This window comes from Lineus longissimus, chromosome 2 (genome assembly GCF_910592395.1).
Source record: "Lineus longissimus chromosome 2, tnLinLong1.2, whole genome shotgun sequence".
In the NCBI taxonomy this organism is placed as follows: Eukaryota; Metazoa; Nemertea; class Pilidiophora; order Heteronemertea; family Lineidae; genus Lineus; species Lineus longissimus.
Window position 1 is genome coordinate 7,923,914 of NC_088309.1, and position 19,944 is coordinate 7,943,857.

General features: G+C 40.1%; 1 protein-coding gene across 1 annotated transcript; it reads right to left on the reverse strand.

Annotated features, from left to right (window-relative positions):
- Positions 1-14,076: 14,076 nt before the first annotated feature.
- Positions 14,077-19,783, reverse strand: LOC135482491 (zinc finger CCCH domain-containing protein 13-like). The gene is made up of 8 exons (XM_064762562.1): positions 19,719-19,783; positions 19,330-19,401; positions 18,858-18,963; positions 18,455-18,522; positions 18,091-18,160; positions 17,724-17,936; positions 17,321-17,530; positions 14,077-16,968 (listed from the first exon to the last, which is right to left on the reverse strand). The coding sequence occupies exons 1-8, from the start codon at positions 19,781-19,783 to the stop codon at positions 15,004-15,006; spliced, it is 2,769 nt and encodes a 922-aa protein (XP_064618632.1). The 3' UTR covers positions 14,077-15,003.
- Between the last annotated feature and the right edge of the window lie 161 nt (positions 19,784-19,944).

Sequence of the window (19,944 nt, forward strand, 5' to 3'; positions counted from 1 at the left end):
AACCATTATCATCACAACCATCACCACCACAACCACCACCACAGTCATCATCATCACAATCATCATTTTAGGTAGAACAATTTACATAGCCATGGTCATCAAGTCATGAAACTTCCCGTCATTGTAACCCATTATAATGATAATATCGCTACCACAGGTCGTGCAGGTTTCCATGCGATTTGAAAACATTTCTACACTCAGCTTCTAGGTACAGTGGGCCACGTTATCAAAGGAAAACTGACACGTAATAACACAAAAACTTATATCAAAAACATCTAACTTGTCATTTTCTTTCCGAATGTAACAAAACATTCTTGATTTTGCCAGACCGACAACTCGAGACATAAATAGTGCTTAACTGATGCCAATTAGACTTATTAATACAACAAATTTAATCACAACCGTATTTGCCGACTTGGTGATCATTAGTTTATTCAGAGACACAAGTGTCCTCGTGTTTTCTAAGCCACTTGCTATGATATTAACAAAACACAGAGACTCGCTGAGATAAAAAGCTTCGAGTATCTTGATTTAACTGTTACATGTATATCTGAACAATTTAGCCACTACATGTACATTTGTTTCAATAAAGATGTATTATAGCAGACGTGTGGGCTTTCAGCGATTTAATTAACGTTATTTCAAGACTGCCTTTCCAATTTAAAGTTTGGTTCCCTTCCACTTAACTGGTCCTTCTGAAGTTTAATCTGGTTATTTTTATTCAAAAAGAAATTGGTTTGGTTTCGAACATTAATTCAAACATTCATTATACGATTAGGTGTTGCTTCAAACCCCATTAATACGCATCGGTTCAACTTCTAACTTGTCGCTAGATCGACGAGCCGCTTGGATTTGTTTCTAAGTTTCAATCAGACATTCTCAACCAGTCAGTCTCAAGTAAAGTCAATTAGGCTAGACGAGAATGAGCTACATTATGCTGTGACTCTTTCTCCAGAGGTTGCTGAGAACACACTTGAACATGTCACAGACACAAGGGGCTTCTGAGAGGCAATAAAGTGGTACCATACCAAGTTTATTGTTAATGAGGTTATAAGTACATATAAGTGATTGAATAAAATAATCTAATTGCTCGGGTCGGGTCATATATATTTTTATTTCATTACTTTCTTTCTGTTGCCGTTTTGGACTGCTTTACCTCTTGTATCCTGATGGAGTGTCCGATTCATGCGACATTGACGAGCAGACTTTTCAAAATGTCACTGAAATGTTGAAGAGGAGAAAGTTATACGAGTCAAATACACCATGTCCTGATACGATACCCAAACTACTTAAGATAAGTACTAATAGTCCTTCAAGTAGATATGCATACTTTGATCCTGGGAGTGGCATCACTACTTTCTCTACAAAATAACTGCAGCTATATTTAATCCATGGCTTCCATGGCCAAAACCAGTTTTCTCTACAAATGAACCAATTGTCACACGATACAAATTGACCATCTTACTGGTACTGACTTTTTGTTTGTGAAAGAATACAATAAGCACATTATTTGATTATTACCAGAGTCACAGTAATGCGTTGAAGCAAGGTGAATCGGGATAGGCAAAGCAGTAATGGTGGAGGCAAAATGTACTAAATCAGCAGTTCATTGTAAAAAGTCTCGGTGCAGTAAAAATGTGAATGGTTTTCAAAACCTACAAAGAAGTCAGGCTCTTCTGCACGGGCTCAGTCTGAACTGAACTGATACAGGATTAGCATTTTTTTAAATGTCAACTAAAAATAGGGCAGCGAGAAGCCGCGCAACTACATGTATTTTTAGAGCATTCGTTCTTGAATCGTCTTCTTTATCCCTAATATCACGATATCATACGCCCGAAAAATGAATTATCTTTACCTTTGGCACTGATTGCGTGTCCTTTGAAAGGGCACTGACATTGAGTGGGTGGAAATGAAATACGCATCACAACCCAATCACATTACAAATCAATTCGATCTACACGGCGTGAGTAAATGCAGCGCATCATGCAATTTACCACCACCGCGGTGTTACTTTTGTCTGTGCGTTGCCCACATTCGAGTCAATTTCCTCGACAAGTTATTTTTGCATGCAGTGTCAGTGATAGCACTGAGCAAGAATGTCTTCTCATTTTCTCTATCACAGTGACATCACTGATGTGGTCACAATATCCAAACATGGGTTTAACCGTCAGTCTCAAGTGATCAAAAGATTTTCCGTTCAATTGACATTGAGTTTTAACTGAAAATAAGGTGTACATTCTATAGGCTTACTTTATAAGTTAGGTTTATCTTACTTTTCTTACATTGTATACATGTAGTTCAAGAGAGTAAGTAGCACAGATAGAATTTGATAAAGGCGTAGCAGTACAAAATCGGCATGTACAGATGAGCTGAAGTTGCATTGTGCATAAAGCGCTCAGTTTTGTACATAGATGTACGTGTAAGTTGTTTTTTTCTGCTCCTGGATACGTGTTGCATGTCGGTGTTGATATTCAAAATACATGTATCAAAGAGCAGATTAATACTTTTCGTGTTCTGACGTTCAATTCAAGTTTTGATTGCAGTGTTGAACTTCAGAACATTGAGGTCAAGTTTTCATAAAAAGAAATGTACAATAATTTGAAATTCATATAATGACTTGCCTGTATTACATTGCTACACGTAGATGTTCATGAAGCTGTTTCAATCTCGTTTTGTATTGTAGATTTTTAAGCGGGTAAAAGTTTTGTCTGCATCCACTACTCAAACCATTGTCATTGTTAAGTGTCGTTTTTTGTTCTTCCCGGGTGTGCTATTTCTTGTGCTACCCATATTGGCCGACAAAGTGTAGATAGACGAACATTATCGTTCACAATCTTTTTCTAAAACTGCGCTTCGAACGTCTCATGAAATGATGCTCTATCATCCGTTTTGCCTACTCATGCGACGAAAGCTTTGTTTGGGTGCAGTGCAGCGTAAAATGAATAAGCTTGTGTCGCGTGCGTGAACAAGAAGGGAAATGAATAATGTGCCAGCCTTTTCAATGATTGGAACAAGCTTACATCGCCATTACGCGCGCTGAGCATGGGATCACTTTATTGTTGATTTCACCAGAAAATGTTCTATGTTGGCATGTGAAATTTCAAAGTCCAAAGTATCTAAAACCACTCATTATGGCAGAATCTAACATCATATTTCCAAGAACAAGCCATCTGAAGCAAAATATGACCAATTTTCCAAATCAGATCTATAGGCTTGTTTATTTATAGGCATTTGTTCATGATCATGAACTGGACTATCACAACTTATGTCGAGGTAACCTTTTTACATCTCCCTTAGAAGCCGGGGCAAAAGAGAACGACTTGGCTGTTGGCCAAAAACAGTAGCTGCTGGTCAGCGGGAGGATTTTTTCATCAAAAGATGTTTCAATTTACACTGTAGGATAATGTAGCTTTGCTTGTTGTATCAACGCGTCTGGCCCCGATGTCAAGTCGACTCAAATTGAATGAGGTGCAGTTGGTGAAAATGGGATGAGACATATCAGGCGTACATTCCTCTTTCTTACTCTCATCTATATGTCTAATTAATTGATTAATTATATACCATACATATCCTTAAAGCATGTTCGTGGTCTATAATGGGTTAGGGAGATCTCGAAATACACCGAGGCAAAACGCCTGAAAGTATAAACCTTGTGTTGTTCGGGGGAAGGTGCATGGTCATTAAAATAGAAGCCCCGTTTTCGTTTTCAGTTATGAAAAGTATCAACAAATACATACTGCATCATGCAAAACATTGGTATTTTTTCGTTTTTAAGAGGTATTCTATAGAAACACTAGACCAGTTATACTATTTGCCTCAGAGTATTTTGAGATGGTCCCTTAAATGCATCTCATTGTGCATATAATGTACATAAAGCGTCATCATTTTTTATAAAGCAAGCAAGGAGGTGCAATATTGATACTTGTGTGAGTGAATAAAGCGTCCAATAATTTTGTGAAAATCATATCTTTGTTGTCATTTTAAGTATTTTTGCAAACCCTCCTGATTGGGCAAGCATGCAATTGGCCTTTTCATAAACTCTCAAGGAAGTCCATTCGTCATCCAGTAGATTCTTCCTTCACCATTGGGGAAGGAACGAGACCGATCCACAGCGCCAAGAGTGTAGTAACCTTTTCATGCCATCGTTTATGCAAAACGTGAAATCGATCGATGACATTTAAAATGTTCTTAAAATAGTCAAATATCGACATGTTGATTAATCCTTGACAGACTAACCAGCCTTTTTTCAACTAAAATGTCAACTAACCAGGGCCGTAGCTAGAGGGGTAAGGGGAGTTTACTCCCCTCCCCCTTCCTCGCCATGACCCCCAAAAAACTATACAACAGGCCTGCTGAGATTGTGTCTCCTTTATTTTGTTACAATCCACATCGAAAAATGCCACTTATACACGAAGTTGACACCGCTTGCTGACCAGAAAAGAATCACCAAGCTCGTATGCGGAAAACTTGTCAAAAACAACCTGTCGTGCCTGTCAAACATCCAATCTACTGCCTATTTCCTTGTGAAGCGATGATTCTCTCCCAATTATGCCCGAAGGCTAGAAAACCCGGACGCCTTTGCCTTACCGGCACGCCCCATCACGTACCATCCATGATGGAATTACACCAAACGCGAACGACTTTTTCAGCGGCGAAATCCGATTTACCTGTAATTAGTCTTGAGATGCATGGCAATATTTTCAGAACAGTGTCGGCTTGCTTTGGGGGATAAATCATCTCCTATAAGCCAATGTTCCCCAAGAAAATTTAATTTGATCAGGGGATGAGATTTGTTCCTAACTGTGTTGGGTTTACCCGAGACGTTGTGTCTTTTTCTTCATCGTCTCGTCATTTGAAAAGTGCACTTTATATAAGGCTTGCTTGTTTTTGAAGCTATTCAAACGTAAATATCTTAAAGTCGTCAACTGGAATGGAGATTAAGGTAAATTGCTTATTATTGTGCCATTTGGGATAGACAAAGTAAGCAACATAGGGGGCTTAGACAGAGCGTTATTTCCATAACTCAATCGAGCTAGTGTACTTTCAAACAAAATTATTTCTACTGGTCTAAGTGTTTGAAGAAACAGTGTTAAGAACAAATTTATTGGTGCATTTATACCGTGTTACGTGTATACATCCTTGTAAAGGGCACCACCAACAATCTATTCAGGTAAGTAGGCTATGTCAATGCACAAGGTTCATACTCATGCAAAGTCGTCAGTGTGAGTAAAGAAATCAACAAAGCGGCCAATTAAAGCAAGGTGTGGCAAGATTCAAATCGAAATTTGAAATTATTATAACTTAGTCAGTGAATCTACATATGTGGTGTCGCTAACTGATGAAATGTTTCCACATGTTAATTTTTTCAAAACCATATACATTTCGGAGGGGGTGGGGGTTGCATGGACAGTGGAATCAAAAGGATTACACAGTGCAACGATGAGAAATTATTTAAATGAGGATCTGGCGATTACAAGGAAGTGGGCTTGACTCAGTCATCTCATGCATGAGTGGATAATCAGAAAAATTAGAAACCTTGGTTCTTTCGTCGAATGCCGAATTGATACATGTATTCTTGACAAAAAACAGATTAGTTCTTCTTATCATCCTCGGTATGCCCTACGCACGTTGGCCATGATTATACCTTTAAACTCATGAAGACAACAATTTGCCTCTAAATTTAACTTCTTCCTCCGGAGCTCCTTTGAGGGAAGTTTAATGGCTTTTATGTGCGCGATGAGAGAGCTGAATATGAAAATAAACAACATAAGTTGTGATCATATAAATTTTTAGACATCACAGCCGTCTGTAGCCTAGAACATTATGAATAAGCTATTGATCAATAATTGGTATTATTAGTATAATATCGATCATCGTTTTCATACATTCGCATTGATCCAATACATAATGAAAAGTATTTTGCGCATTTGAAATATTTATGTCGCGTGATATTTTGTATCCTGTATGTGATGTCCAAAATTAAGGTTAAAAATGACGTATGAAGTGAACAAGTCTAATATATCTAACAGCAAACTTATTGGTAAATAGAAAATCAATGTTATTTATCTTTTAGCTTGCAGATAAATAGAAAGTGCAATGAGGTTCTAGAATGTTCAAAGCAAAGGTTTAGAAGCATTATTTGATAAATAAGTTAAACAGGCTGTTAGTATTGATCTATCATTACATGCATCAGTCTGTGTCATCCAAAATATTGATGGTATCTATTTTTTACCAACTTTTTGTAAGCGCTGTCTAAATCACGTGACACTTTACATGTACAAGCACATGACACGAAGTGACTATTTCGTGCACGTTTTAATAATGGTGCTGTTAACGTTTTTACAACAAAAAGACAAAATAGCTCAATTTGTTGATGGAAACGACTTCTGGAATAGGAGGTGACTGGGCACTGAGCCGACAGCTTGGTATTATCGCCCTTAATAATACCAATGGTCCTTTAACGTGGTTAGCCTCTCGAGTTCTTTACTTTTATTGCGGATAACGTTATGTAAGATTTGGGTTTATAGTCGGATATCAACCACACATATATGTTATCATCCGACTTCGCAATTTAACCCCGGTTTATCCGCGTTGTTTGTGGCTTGGGGCTGACGGGGAGATGCTCTCTCAATTGACAATTGGTTACCAAACTGCCTGTAAGCATTAAAAGCCAGCCTGCATGTGATACCACCAACAAGATACAAATGAAGATATGTTGTTCGAATACCGCAGACTGCACATGTATAAAAAGTACTTTTCTGAGAGAAATACGAAGCGGGCGACACGAGTTGTTTAAAAAAAATTGTAATCTCATTCTGAATTATCAAAACTGTCAAATGCACCGCAGAAGACACCACGGCTCAGTTTCATACTTAAAAGATTAACATCAAAGCTTTTGTTGAAACATCACCAGATACGGCACATTATGGTAGGCTACCTTCTACAATTCTATGACTTGTCACCCATTGCTTTATGCCTCAATAACACCAGATTTGTTTTTCATTGAAACATACTGATCATATATTCTATGGCGGTGCGATTTATCATCGTTCGCGTTAGCACATTAGAGAACAGTCTTCAAAGATTCTAGAAACTACATGTAACTACGATTCACCAATTTCAATATCAATTCTTTGATGGCCCGTCAAAAACTCGAGAACGGATTCCATCATGCAATGTAGAATCTAGGTTGGGCCCATGCATGACAGATACGACCATGACCAATCTATATATGATGATTAATCTCATATTAGATTCCTTGACAAAAACGTTTGGCTGTGTATAATTTGTCGTCTTTCAGCAAACACGTGAGGAAAAAGCACTTAATGGAGAGCAGAAATTCTAAACAGCAACTTCTACCTGGAGCTTTTATCTGCTAATGGCACATTACTGGAAAGAAGACTGGCGAAAAAAAGGAAAGCAAAACAGCCTTGAGAATCGAAATGACACCTCGAATTAAATGACGAAAGAAATCGAGTATTCATTTACGTTTACGTTTACCTGAGGAGATTTCACCATGATGATATCTAAAATCTACGAGGTGCCGGTAAAGAAAAGTAAACTTGTTGAAAGATGGAGTCAAATCATGACAGGTTTCAGCGTAATTGTCGCACTGGGTACAATATTCTCGGGTAAGGATCAGTTGGCACTCGATGGTTTGCGTCGAGCAATGAACTGATAAAAAGGTGATATGCGGCCCTGCGGGTCACACTCAAAACTACGATCAAAACAAGGCTTGAAATATTCTCCATACAAACCCTGTAACCACTGTGGTTTCCTTGATCGAAGGTGCATTAGTGGCTGAACAGTTTCTCCATCAGTGCATTATGATATTTTAAAAAACAATTCTTTTACTGTAAACTGATAAACGACCGCCTGTTTAGTCTCTTAGCTTCAATGGAATATTCTCTGATCTGTCAGTCAGAGTATACACAGGCTTATGATTCAGTTAACAAAAAAACATAAAATTCATTTTCACCTGTAGAATATTTTCGTCTCATTAGGCAGGTTGAGATCAGTGACTTATCACGGATCCTCACGCGTATTACGGATCGAAATGACTGTACACAAAATTTTAGGCATCTTTCTACAGAGTTTGATGCGTATTACGCACATGATAAGGATCCGTGATGAGTCGCTGTTCTCAACAGGTTCAAAGAGCGTTGGATTTCAATGAAGACTATTAACTATTTTATTGAAATCTTCAACGTATTTTTCCCTTCTCTGTACCATCCTAAACCATCTTCTTCTGCATACTGCATGGATCAATCGCTTCTCGGTGTCATTTTAAAGTCGGTGATCCAGAAATATGAAAGATCGGCTTATTTAAAAAATTAAGACAACTCCGCAAGACGTAGATGTTCATTCCGCCTCGTTCCCAAACGCATCTACATTTCTAACGATTATTGTTTGCAATGTCAAACGATACCATCCAAGGTCGATGTCGCTTATATCAAGAGGATATGACATGTTCTTTATATTTCTCTTGGTTATACTTATGGCGACGGAAAACGGCCTCGGGCAAGTGTGACTTTGTACTTAGTAAGGCTAATGACAATGACATCCGACATTGTACGTTATGTTTTTGATGCATTTCATCCCTGAGGGTATTTCTATCTTAAATGCCGACACTGTTTGCGTTCATTCGGAATAGATATAGATATTGCCATAATGCAGTTATACATTAGGCGTGCAAACTCGCTTAAACTTAGCAGTTATAGTTCATGTATTTGAATTTTTGTACACGATGACATTGTTGAAATTTATATTCAGTTCAAGTTCTTTTTTTCAAATCTCTGAACAAACTGAGTAGGCTTTTAAATAAAGCGATCAAATCCTCATTTCCCTAAACGAGAGTGCAAGGCAATTTTGATGATGATGATAGTTTCTTCACCTGCGGCAAAGGCAACGGGTTCCTGCACCTGGCGCACAAACTACGAATAAGTCAAAATTTTCTTAATGCGCGTCATTATGATTGAAATCAAAGAGCAATATTACATGTGCATGTACATGTATATTCTCGTCATTTTGATGACAATTTCATGGCGCTTGGCGTATTTCTGGATTTCTTTGTCTATATCTGTTGGGCTCTATTTGATCTTAGGATGTATAGTATGGCCTGTATTATGTGCGCTGATGATAAGCGCTTCGCACAAGAGCAATTTTGGTCGTTGCACGCGACAAATACTCCTCTCGTTTGCGGTGATTATCACAGATGTTTACCCGCAGATGAGCAATGTTTTTATCGCTCATCACAGCGAATATTGTCGCATGTCGCAGCGATTGCGGGGCGCTTCACCACAGCGACGTTTTTTCAGGTGTATAGAGCAGTCTCGAAAGATGAATGCGAATTTTTTGGTAACCCGAACTTCAATTAAAATACCATAATGACAGATCAGAGTTTCTGCAAGCTATAATCATTTCTCACGCACTTCAGAAGGTGATGAAGAGGCTCATAACGGGACTTGCTAATGGCCTTCATTAATTAGAAAACAAACTAATCGAGCATAACTCTCAAGATGAAAGGCAATTTGCCTTGTGAAAAAGCTTTTGCAAAACTTATTCGAGAAAAATATCTCTTTTTCATGAACGGGGCGAAGACCAAATATTTTCGAGCAATTTCAACCAGGAGGCTTGTCCACAGAACGGTCCATCTGCTGCGGGCCATGCCGGCGGGCCAAACCACGGCCGCTGGCATGACTGGTGGACGGCACTGCATGGTGGAACTTGTAGCCGCACAGGTCGGCCTATCGTCAGCAGCGGGAAGTACGGAGGTGACTACACCCAGGTTCTCATGAATGGCAATGGATACTAGGATCATTGACTTGACAGTATACGGAGACAAAGACAGAAATATACGTCTCCTTTCATTTCAATTCTAACTGTTGACTGAAAGATGCGATTGCATTGAGGATGATCTCGATGTAAATATCACCTATAAAAGGACCGCGAAGTAATATCCTCGTGCGAAGTCATTTCCTCTGCAATCGGTTGTGCTCTCAGGAATGATCTTTGTTTTTAACACCGAAAAGCATGTAATTTCCGGAGTAACATCTTGATCTACAATTATATGCATTTACTAGTACCTGACAATAACATTCCAAAACACTCCCATGATTATTTTTTAGTTACCAATTCATGGAAGCACGAAGGGACATGCTTAACTTCTACAGTGAGGTGATACTTCTGATAAGACACTCACCCTGACCCTGGTGCCAGTGAATCTCGTGAATAATTTTACTTTTGAATTCAAGCTGCGTTCATGGATACATGTACCCGACATCCATGCCTACAGAAAGGTGACTGAAATAACTTTGTGTTCTCCAATTCAGTTCTGTAAAATTGATGATCATCGAACTTTAATCACAGGGCATGGTCCATGCGCTCACAGTGAATCATAAATTCTACATTTAAATTTATATTTAACTCATGATCAAATACATCAATGTTTGGCCTTAAGTGTCGCAGTCATTGGACGTGTAATATCATTCCAATACAAAACGTACTTTTATTTTATTGAATTGATTCTGCAAATGATCACGGAACCTGGATTACAAGATAAATATCAATCATTTATTAATCATTCATGAATAATATGCTACATTTGAATTTAACTGAAGTCCAAATGATACCTTTTCACATGAATGAATAACCAGCTCGAAGAGCCAAACCGCATCGACAACCAGCTGGAAGAGTAAATGAGCAGAGGTTACTGATGCAGCAAACATTGACACATGATTGATTGGTGAAAGTAATACAAAGAGTGTCCTCCCGAGAAAGCAACTTATATTTTGCACCCATTAAATCAACTCTGTTGACCAAGCTAGTGGGCCGCGCGCTACATGTTGTTTATTAGTAGGTAATCATACATTTTATCTCGCCAGTTGGGACCAAGAATGAATAACATAGACATCGAATCTAGTGACCGCCTGAGAGTGATTCGCTTAAAGATAGCAATCTCATCTGTCCATTATGGCAGCAGATGACCCGCAAATGGGATGATATTGGATGTAATGCGAGGAATACAGCGTACAAATCAGACCCCTGGTGGTTGGTTAGATCGCTCAATGATCAAATTCGGCCGGATAAATCCCATCTTTCGACATAATTTTATGGAGGTACTTGAACCTCTCTCAAAACCGACGGATACACATGAACAGCGACTGCCATCTCTGTGAAAGTGCTGACAACTGCACCAGTGACAGTGTCTCAAGCCGTTTATTTTCTTCAATATGACCTGGTTGTGACGCCGCCCACAACATTGTCTTCCGTTTGGTTATGACGGTGACGGTTCCATTCGTTGACTTCAATATGGCCTGATTGTCACATATTCCATGTTATATAATAATACGTACGCCCATCACTGATTGTGGTGCCATCAAAGGTCCAGGTATAGGCCTACTGCGTGATTGCTTCATCTTTTTTGCCTGACGACTAAAGACGTGGCCAGAAGCATCACTAAGGACTGAAGACGGAAGACAAGATGTAAGGGTCGCTGGATGAACTTTTCCGGACTGCCGCACTTGTAAATGCTACGGAAGTTAGAGCATGGTGGCCAATAACGAAGGCAGAAGAAGACACTGTCTTCAATGTTCAGACTGTGATACCGTCATTGTCCATGTCGACAGTGGTCTTTAAACTATCATGACGGAAGAGCTCGTGTAGACACACACACAGCAACTGCCAACTAAACAGCCCCAGTGAACAGTGTCTAAAGGCATGTCTTGGCTGATATGAATAAAGTCTAGCAAATGCTTTTACTTCAGTTTTGTACAGAAAGGCCTGGTGTAAGTGTACATGAAGTTTTAGATAAAAGCATTTGCTAGTCTAGTCTTTATTCATATCACCCAGTGTCTTCAATATAGCCTGGTTGTGACATCGACCACAGAATTGTCCCTTGTCCTCCGTATAGTTATAACGAAGACGGTTCCAATGACATGCCTCTGTTCGTTGACTTCAATATGGCCTGATTGTCCTGCATGATTGTCCCCATCTTATTAGCCTAACCACTCAAGACGGAAGACTGAAGCTGTGGGGATCGCTGGATGAACTCATCCGGACCGCCGCATTGGTGACTGCTATGAATTGAAAGTACGTTGATCAATATCGAACGAACGCAGAATAAATTGTCTTCAAATGTCCGGATTGTGATACCGAAAGTGTCTTCGTTCAGTCCCTTATACATGGTCGGGTTATTACATCGTATATCCCAGCTATGTTCTGGTCAATATCGACAATATGGTCTCGTTGTGACATCGTCCAAGTCGAGTCAACGCCAATATTTTCTTCAATGCTGGAACGGGGTGACATCACTCATGTCTTTTGCTATTGAGTTGTCTAAAGTATTGCCTGATTTACTATCGGACATCCATATCATGTCTTCGATCCAAGTCTCCGATCTAGCTTCTCAACATGGACCTCTGGTACGTTTAACGATTGAAACCAATTGGGTTAAGCGCTATCTGGGAACCATATGCGTATGTATAAAAGGATTGCCCCAACTAATATGATCGCAACGAGGTCACTAAAGACGTTGTCAGAAGGAGCAGAATTGAAGACCACTAGGGCTCGTTGCATGAACTAACCCGAATGCCGCCACCGGGACCGCCGTATTTGTGACTTCTACGGAATTGAGAGTCAGATGCCCATTATTGAACGCAGAAGACGAAGACATAGTCTATAGATGTCCGGATTGTGTACCGTTATTGTCCCCGTTTAGTCCCTTATACAACGTTGATCTCTGCCATGATCTGCTCCATGTCGACAATACGGTCGACATGGAGTTGTGACATCGTCCTCAGTCCATAGTTGGGACATTGTCCAAGGCATATCCACGTCTATATTGCCTTCAATGGCCGAACGGTGGTATCATCGCCCATTTTCTTGGCTGGTGTCTACAGTATTGCCTGATTTACAGCATCAATGTTAATGTCTTCGATCTATCTTATCAACTTGGACTTCGTGTGACATCGCTCAAGTCATGTCGTCGTCTATATTGTCTTCAATGGCCGAACGGTGGTGTCATCGCCCATTTCATTTGCTAGTGTCTACAGTTGCCTGATTTACAGCATCAAAGTCAATGTCTTCGATCTATCTTATCAACTTGGACTTCGTATGACATCGCTCAAGTCATGTCGTCGTCTATATTGTCTTCAATGCCCGAACGGTGGTGACCATGCCCATGTCATTTGCTCTTGAGTCGTCTATAGTTTGCCTGGTTTACAACAACCATGTCATGGCTTCGAGCCATGTCTATGATCTCTTCAACATAGACCGGACTTCTTGTGACATCGTTGTATTGTACCTTTGGTGATGGGAACCCTCAATGGGACCAATGTGGCCCGACCGTGACATCTTTACTTGAATGACTTAGCCGATTCCCGTCAACAATGTGACGATGTGGTATGATTGCCACATCCTCAGTAGGATGACTTAGAGCCTTCAACATTGTGAGACATGATCGTGACATGCTCTAAGAGACGACTTGGCCAATATCCGCAAACAATGTGCATAGTATGATTGTGGCATCCTCAGTTGAATGACTTAGACGATTGTCTTCATTGGGGTATGTCTAGGACAGCGCGCCTCAGGAACAGTGGGATGACTTGGCCGATTCCCGTCAACAATGTGGTATGATTGTGACGACTTGGCCGATTGTCTTCAGTAGGACTTCAGAAGGACTACGAGTGTGACATCTTCATCAGGATGACTTAGAGGATGTATGAGACGATTGATTGTCTTCAAATACGGCATGATTGTGACATCGTCATTCGAATGATGGAGTGATTGTCTTCAATGGGCTGATTGTCCTTCCTCAGTAGGTTGGGTTAGTCGACTGTCTTCAATGTAGTATGTAATCCTCAGTGGGATGGTTTAGCCACTCCAATGTGGCGCGAGGGCGACATTCTCAATGGAGCACGACTCGGACAATTGTCTTCTATGTAGCAGGACTACCACATCCCCAATGGGAGGGCTTTAAAGATGATTTTCAAAAAGGCTTGATTGTGACTTCCTCAACAGTATCACTTTGCTGGGCATCTCAGATAAGGTATGATGCATATAAATATGCAAAAACAGTTGACCTGTATTCACTTTATTTCACAGTGACAATATTGTTACAACATGAAATTTCATCAAAAATAAATTAGTTGCTACATTCACAATCAGGTTAACAAAACAGAACCTCTGCCGGTGAGGACAGCCCTAGTCAACCTTGTTTCGAAGTTTGACAAGGAGAGTATGCTCTCCACAGCTCAGTCCCTTCTCAGTTGCCAGTTCAAAGATAACGGCTTTTGTAATATTTGCATGGTAGGCTAAGAACCATTTCACCAGAGAGTCAGCCCTGCACAGGCCTGTTACATTATTTACGATTGTCTCATTAAGACTATGCCTCAAGCTGAATATTTCATATATCCAGAATTAATCCATTATCCAGCAATACTAAAACTTACCAAGATGGCTGGTTTTGATTCTTTTTGGTACACCCTGTATCAGTTCATATCACATACTGTAAATCAACAAATTTGTGCACCTTTTCGATTTAGTAATTTGTGAAAACAGTAATAGATCCTCTCAGATCTCCTTATCTGGAGTTATTAGACCATGATAACAAGTTATGCTAATTTTCAATTTGAGCAATGCTAACGACAAAACGATGAAACTAGAAAGCTGTGGCACCACTTTGAATTGAACAAACAACGTTCATTATATTCACAGCTATTCAAGTTCATAAGGGTTTTTAGTGTTGACCGCTAGGCTATGAGGCTATCATTTGGTACGGGCGTTTCTTGATAGCAATGAATGGTTCTACTGTACATGTATTTAGAGTAATGGTTTTGGACTCCATGACTAACAAAACACGTATCACGTAGAACAACATCTGTGTCACACTGAACACACTGGTTTAACTAAGTCAGCATTTCGCATAAAATAACAATACCTTTGACAACAGTGCAACATGAACAATACCAGATGAGAAGAAAATTCGGCAGAATCAGCCCTGTGTCAGGATCGGGCATCCAAAGTGGTTTTCAGATTGCCATTGGGGTTGTCTGAACTGGAACCATTGATAGGTTCATTTGGTTCTCTAGGCCTGGCCCTTCCCCTTCCCCGCCCTCGACCCCTACCCCTTCCTCTACCTGTCCCATGACCAGGGACATCGAAAGCTTCCTCAGAATCATACTGCCTCTTCTCGTCTCCAAGCGACTCTGATTTGTCGCAAATTTCCATAGCACCACTAGCCTGGTTAGACCCTCTTCCCCTCCTAGAGCCACCCTCTTCTCTCCAACTACCTGACCGCCCAAAATCTTGTGAACTTTCTCTGTGCCGACCATCACGATCATCTTCCCCCTTACTTCTTCCAGACCCCCTCCTATCATACCTATCATGATCATGATCATGCCTACCATAATCATCTCTTCTATGAGTATAATCACGACCATTGACCTCAAATCTTGCCCCTTTTGGCCTCCGTTCACCATACCCATCAGATTTCCTCCCACTGTAAACGATATCATTATTATTTTGACTAGAATTCCTACCATACATAATACTCCCACTACAACTCTCCTTATTATCTGGTTCATCCCTCTGTCCATGTTTTATTTCACCATCTTGCCTCCCTTGTCCTCGCCCACATTTCCTATCATCATGAGCAAATGAATTGTCCCTCTCCGCGTCAGAGCTGACTAAATCCTGCCCTCCTCTTCTAGGCCTACCCTTTCTCTCATCAAAACTGGATGAGTGATTTCTCTCACCGTTAGGGCTGGTGGTATCCTGCCTCCTTCGTCCCCGCCCACGCCCTGACCTTACACAATCCCGGCCATGTTCAGTATCTATATCCTGCCCTGTCCCACTCCTGGAATGATCATTTACACCAGATTCCTTATCATCTTTACCAAACCTCTCATCAAGATCTACACCATCTGTTCGCCTCCCTCTCCCTCTCCCTGAACCACCTCTCTTCCTACCAGCCTGATAAAATTCTACCGGCCCCCTAGCACTAATCTTTGACTGATCACCCCTCTCCCCCGACTTGTGTTCCTTCTTGGCAATGCCACTCTCTTCCACCTGATCCTGGCGAGGCCGGTCTTTATCAGAACTGTCCTTTATCCTGTCTTCTTTTCTGAAACCACCTGCTTGTCTACCATTTGTAGTATGAGCGCTGCCCTCTTTTGAGCTCACTTGACTATCTCTAAGACCAGTGCCTTCTCTCTGATCAAAACCAGACGACTTCTCAGTGGTCTTGCCGGATCCATCCTCTTGAATATGCTTAGCACTTTGTCTATCCTCATAACGAGAGCTTTCAGAACATCTCTTCCTATTGGTGTCATATTTCCTGTTATCAGACTGTTTTCTCTCTGAATCCTTCCTTTCCTCAAAGTCCTTTCTGTCATCATTTCCTGATCTGTTAGATTCCTTTCTATCCTGATATCGTTTTCTGTCTGAGTCCTTTCTATCATCAAATCCTGATCTGTCAGATTCCTTTCTATCCTGATAACGTTTTCTGTAATCCTTTCTATCATCATATCCTGATCTGTCAGATTCCTTTCTATCCTGATAACGTTTTCTGTCAAAGTCCTTTCTATTATCAAATCCTGATCTGTCAGATTCCTTTCTATTCTCATATCGTTTTCTTTCAGAGTCCCTTCTATCATCAAATCCTGAACTGTCATATTCCTTTCTATCCCCATATCGTTTTCGGTCAGAATATTTCCTTTCGTCAAATCTTGATCTTTCAGATCGCTCCCTCATGTTGTTATCCTCATATTGTTTTCTGCCAGAGTCCTTGTTCCCTTTAACAAACTGAATCTTAGCAGCCATGTTCTTCTCTGACCTATCATTAGAATCTCGACCATTTCTAGAATGGCCCGATTTCCTCTGTTTATCCTTCACATCTTTCTTTGACTGTGATGATTGTTCTTGCGCCTCTTCCTTTGTAGGCAGCTGAAGGCCATACACCAGACCATCCTGAAAAAGACATTTTATATTAGACAAAACACTCAAAGCATAGCAGAGGATGTACTCCCTAAACTACCAGCAAGGAACTTTCTTGCACATTGGCATTTGACAAGCATTGTTTTCAGGGTTTTCATGACAGCCTTTACTTTCAAAAAAGAAAAATGTTGCCCTTAGGCTACTAGCTACCTTGATTGTTCAAATCAACATGTTTTATTTCGGCCTTTTGGTGCGTTAAGTCATGTTGTCATAAGACTTCCACAAAGCAAGATTCAACTTTCCAGACTCAGAGGTGAGAATTAACGGCAAGGTTTTGTTCTTTGATACCACACACCAGTACTGTATGCCGAATACATGTACTTACTGCTGGGACAAGAAATTTGTTCTTTTCTGCCTCGACATCAATGATGGCACCTTTGGCCTTCTGTTGAAGGTAGAGTGAAGACATTTTCTTCTGCAATGCCACCATCTCTGGATTTGGTTGGTACTCAATGGGGTTATCGTCAACTCGGGTGCTAATCTCTAAGGATTTGTCATCGTAGCTTATGACATCACGGCATACTGGGCAGAAAACCTGAAAAAGATTAGACAAATATTCTAAGAACGGCTTTTTAAAATGCAAACCGTTAGCCCGAATTCTCTGAAGTTTTGAAGGACGGATCACTCATCATTGATGGGCAATGCCTTAGTATCGTTACCTCCAAAATGTTGGCTATGACACACATCACTATTTGCGATGAAACTCTTCATTGTAAAATGAATAGTACCTTCTTCTCCTCCTGCCCTGAGTACAACGCTTTTGATGACTTTTTCTCATCCGTTTCCTCGAGACTGAACTTGATGAATCTGCTCAAGCAGACGGGGTGGAAATAGTGATAGCAATCTGTCCTCGAGATTGCGTCCTCCTCGGTGAAGTGCTCCAGACAGATGACACACGGACAGTGCGGGACGTTGCTGTCAGTCAACACGTCTTTAGCAATCTGGAATGAAGGCGATACTTTCGTTTAGACGATATATCATCGCCATGTCATGTGTTTTATCACCATTTATGTCATGATATTAATTCCCAATAACAGGTTGCGATACTACGCACAACGGTTTGAAGAACTGGCAATAATACATAGTCTGACTTACTTCTATTAGTGAAAACAGCATGGGGCTACCCTTGTTAGCTTCTGCATGTTCATCCAACCGTCTTGATAAGCTGCAAAGAGATACACTACACATTTAGAATGATTTATCGAGATTATGAGATGTGAAAGTGGAGATTTGGGTCCAGTAAGTTACTGGATATTATTTGGCACAATCTTCTCCAGTTCGCTTAGATTAAATATGGGCCAACCATTTAAAACACTACAAAGGTGATAAAACCATCTTTACGTCTTCATCAAGTGATATCATAGAGGGCCATCACCTATTTGCTGCATGTTTATTTAGTTCATCAGAACATCAACGTCTGCATATGACCAACTTGTCAAGTAAAACATATGTATATTACCTTTCCATTTCATCATCAGCTAGACCTCTTGGATTTCTTATTTTGATCACAGGTGGTTGTCTGGGGTACTGAAGTTTAAAAGTTTACGTATAAGCAAAAAGATGGATAAAATCCTTTGGAAAAAACACATCATATCGGTAATTATCACCTGGTTTCAACATTCAGAGATATTTTATGATGTACTTTGGAATTAAAAAGCATTTGTTTCTGAAAGGCATATTTACAATACAAACCAAAACATAATTCCACCAAAATGCATGAGAAACATTGAACCAAGCTAGATTAGGAAATCAACTCACTGTACAAAATACCAACTTTGTTCACAATCTTTGCAAGTACGGCTTCTACAATAATTTTCACTTCAGAGCAGCAAATAGTAGAAAATCTGTAAAATCATACAAACCTCAGCAGGAGACAGTTCAAATATAAGTGTGAGGCAGACGTATTGCTTCTCAAGATCATCTTCTGTTGATGGATGCAACTGCAGCTGTATGGTAGAGGGACGCTTACTGGAAAAGAAAGTTAGAGTTCAGTTACTCAAATCAGAAGCAAACAATTTTTAATGTAGAGTGTCATGGAGAAATGACCATGGGCACTCTTGGGCAGGACAAACCCTTTTACAAAAGGGTTTGACTTGCCCAAGGGTGACATTGTATCATGGCTTCTACATCAAGTTGGTCACCAATCAGTTAAATAACATCTGGTATGACTGACACTGGGTTTGTGTGGAAAGGATAAAAATTACAGTTTCTTTTCAGTCTCTCACCATGTTTGATATCTATCAGACTGGTATTTACAAAAGCAGCATTTGTAAGACTTCTGGGCAGGCAATGATAAACCATTCCAGGTGTCAATTCGACAAGGTTCTCACGTACCTCTCATCATAAATGACATTTAACTCATGAATGTAGATCGCCTCCAATACTTCAAGTTCTTCTTCTATTGAACTGGAATAGAAATCACATTGTATTTACAGACTTCTAATCTATTTTTGTGTGGCATCTCGAGCCATAGTCTTGCGTCATTGACCGTAAAAACCTATAGTATTGTAAAATTAGTTTGTTTTCCTGACCCTGTCATCAAGTCTAGTGTCAGTATGAGTAGTGTCTAGTGAGATGGACTGCATGGAGCCTGCACATTGATTTTGACACCTAAAAGCAAATATTTTTGCATTAGACAGCAACCGCCCTGTAGTTTTTATTCATCAAATGCTTCTAGGAGTAGTCTTTTAAGTTTTCCCCAATTGATTTCTTATAATTATCACCTATCGTCAGCAGAACAGGTCGAATTGATTCGAGAAAAGTGAGAAGGTGGTTTCACAACCTCCATTTTGACACAACAGTTTTTCATGGGCCTTTGGTCTAAACAATTTTACATTTGTCTTTACCTGAAAAACATTCATAACGACCATCATAAATTCTATTACTCAGTAGACATAATGTAACAATCAAACTAAAGTATAATCTTGAGTTCAGTGGCTTAGTACAGTG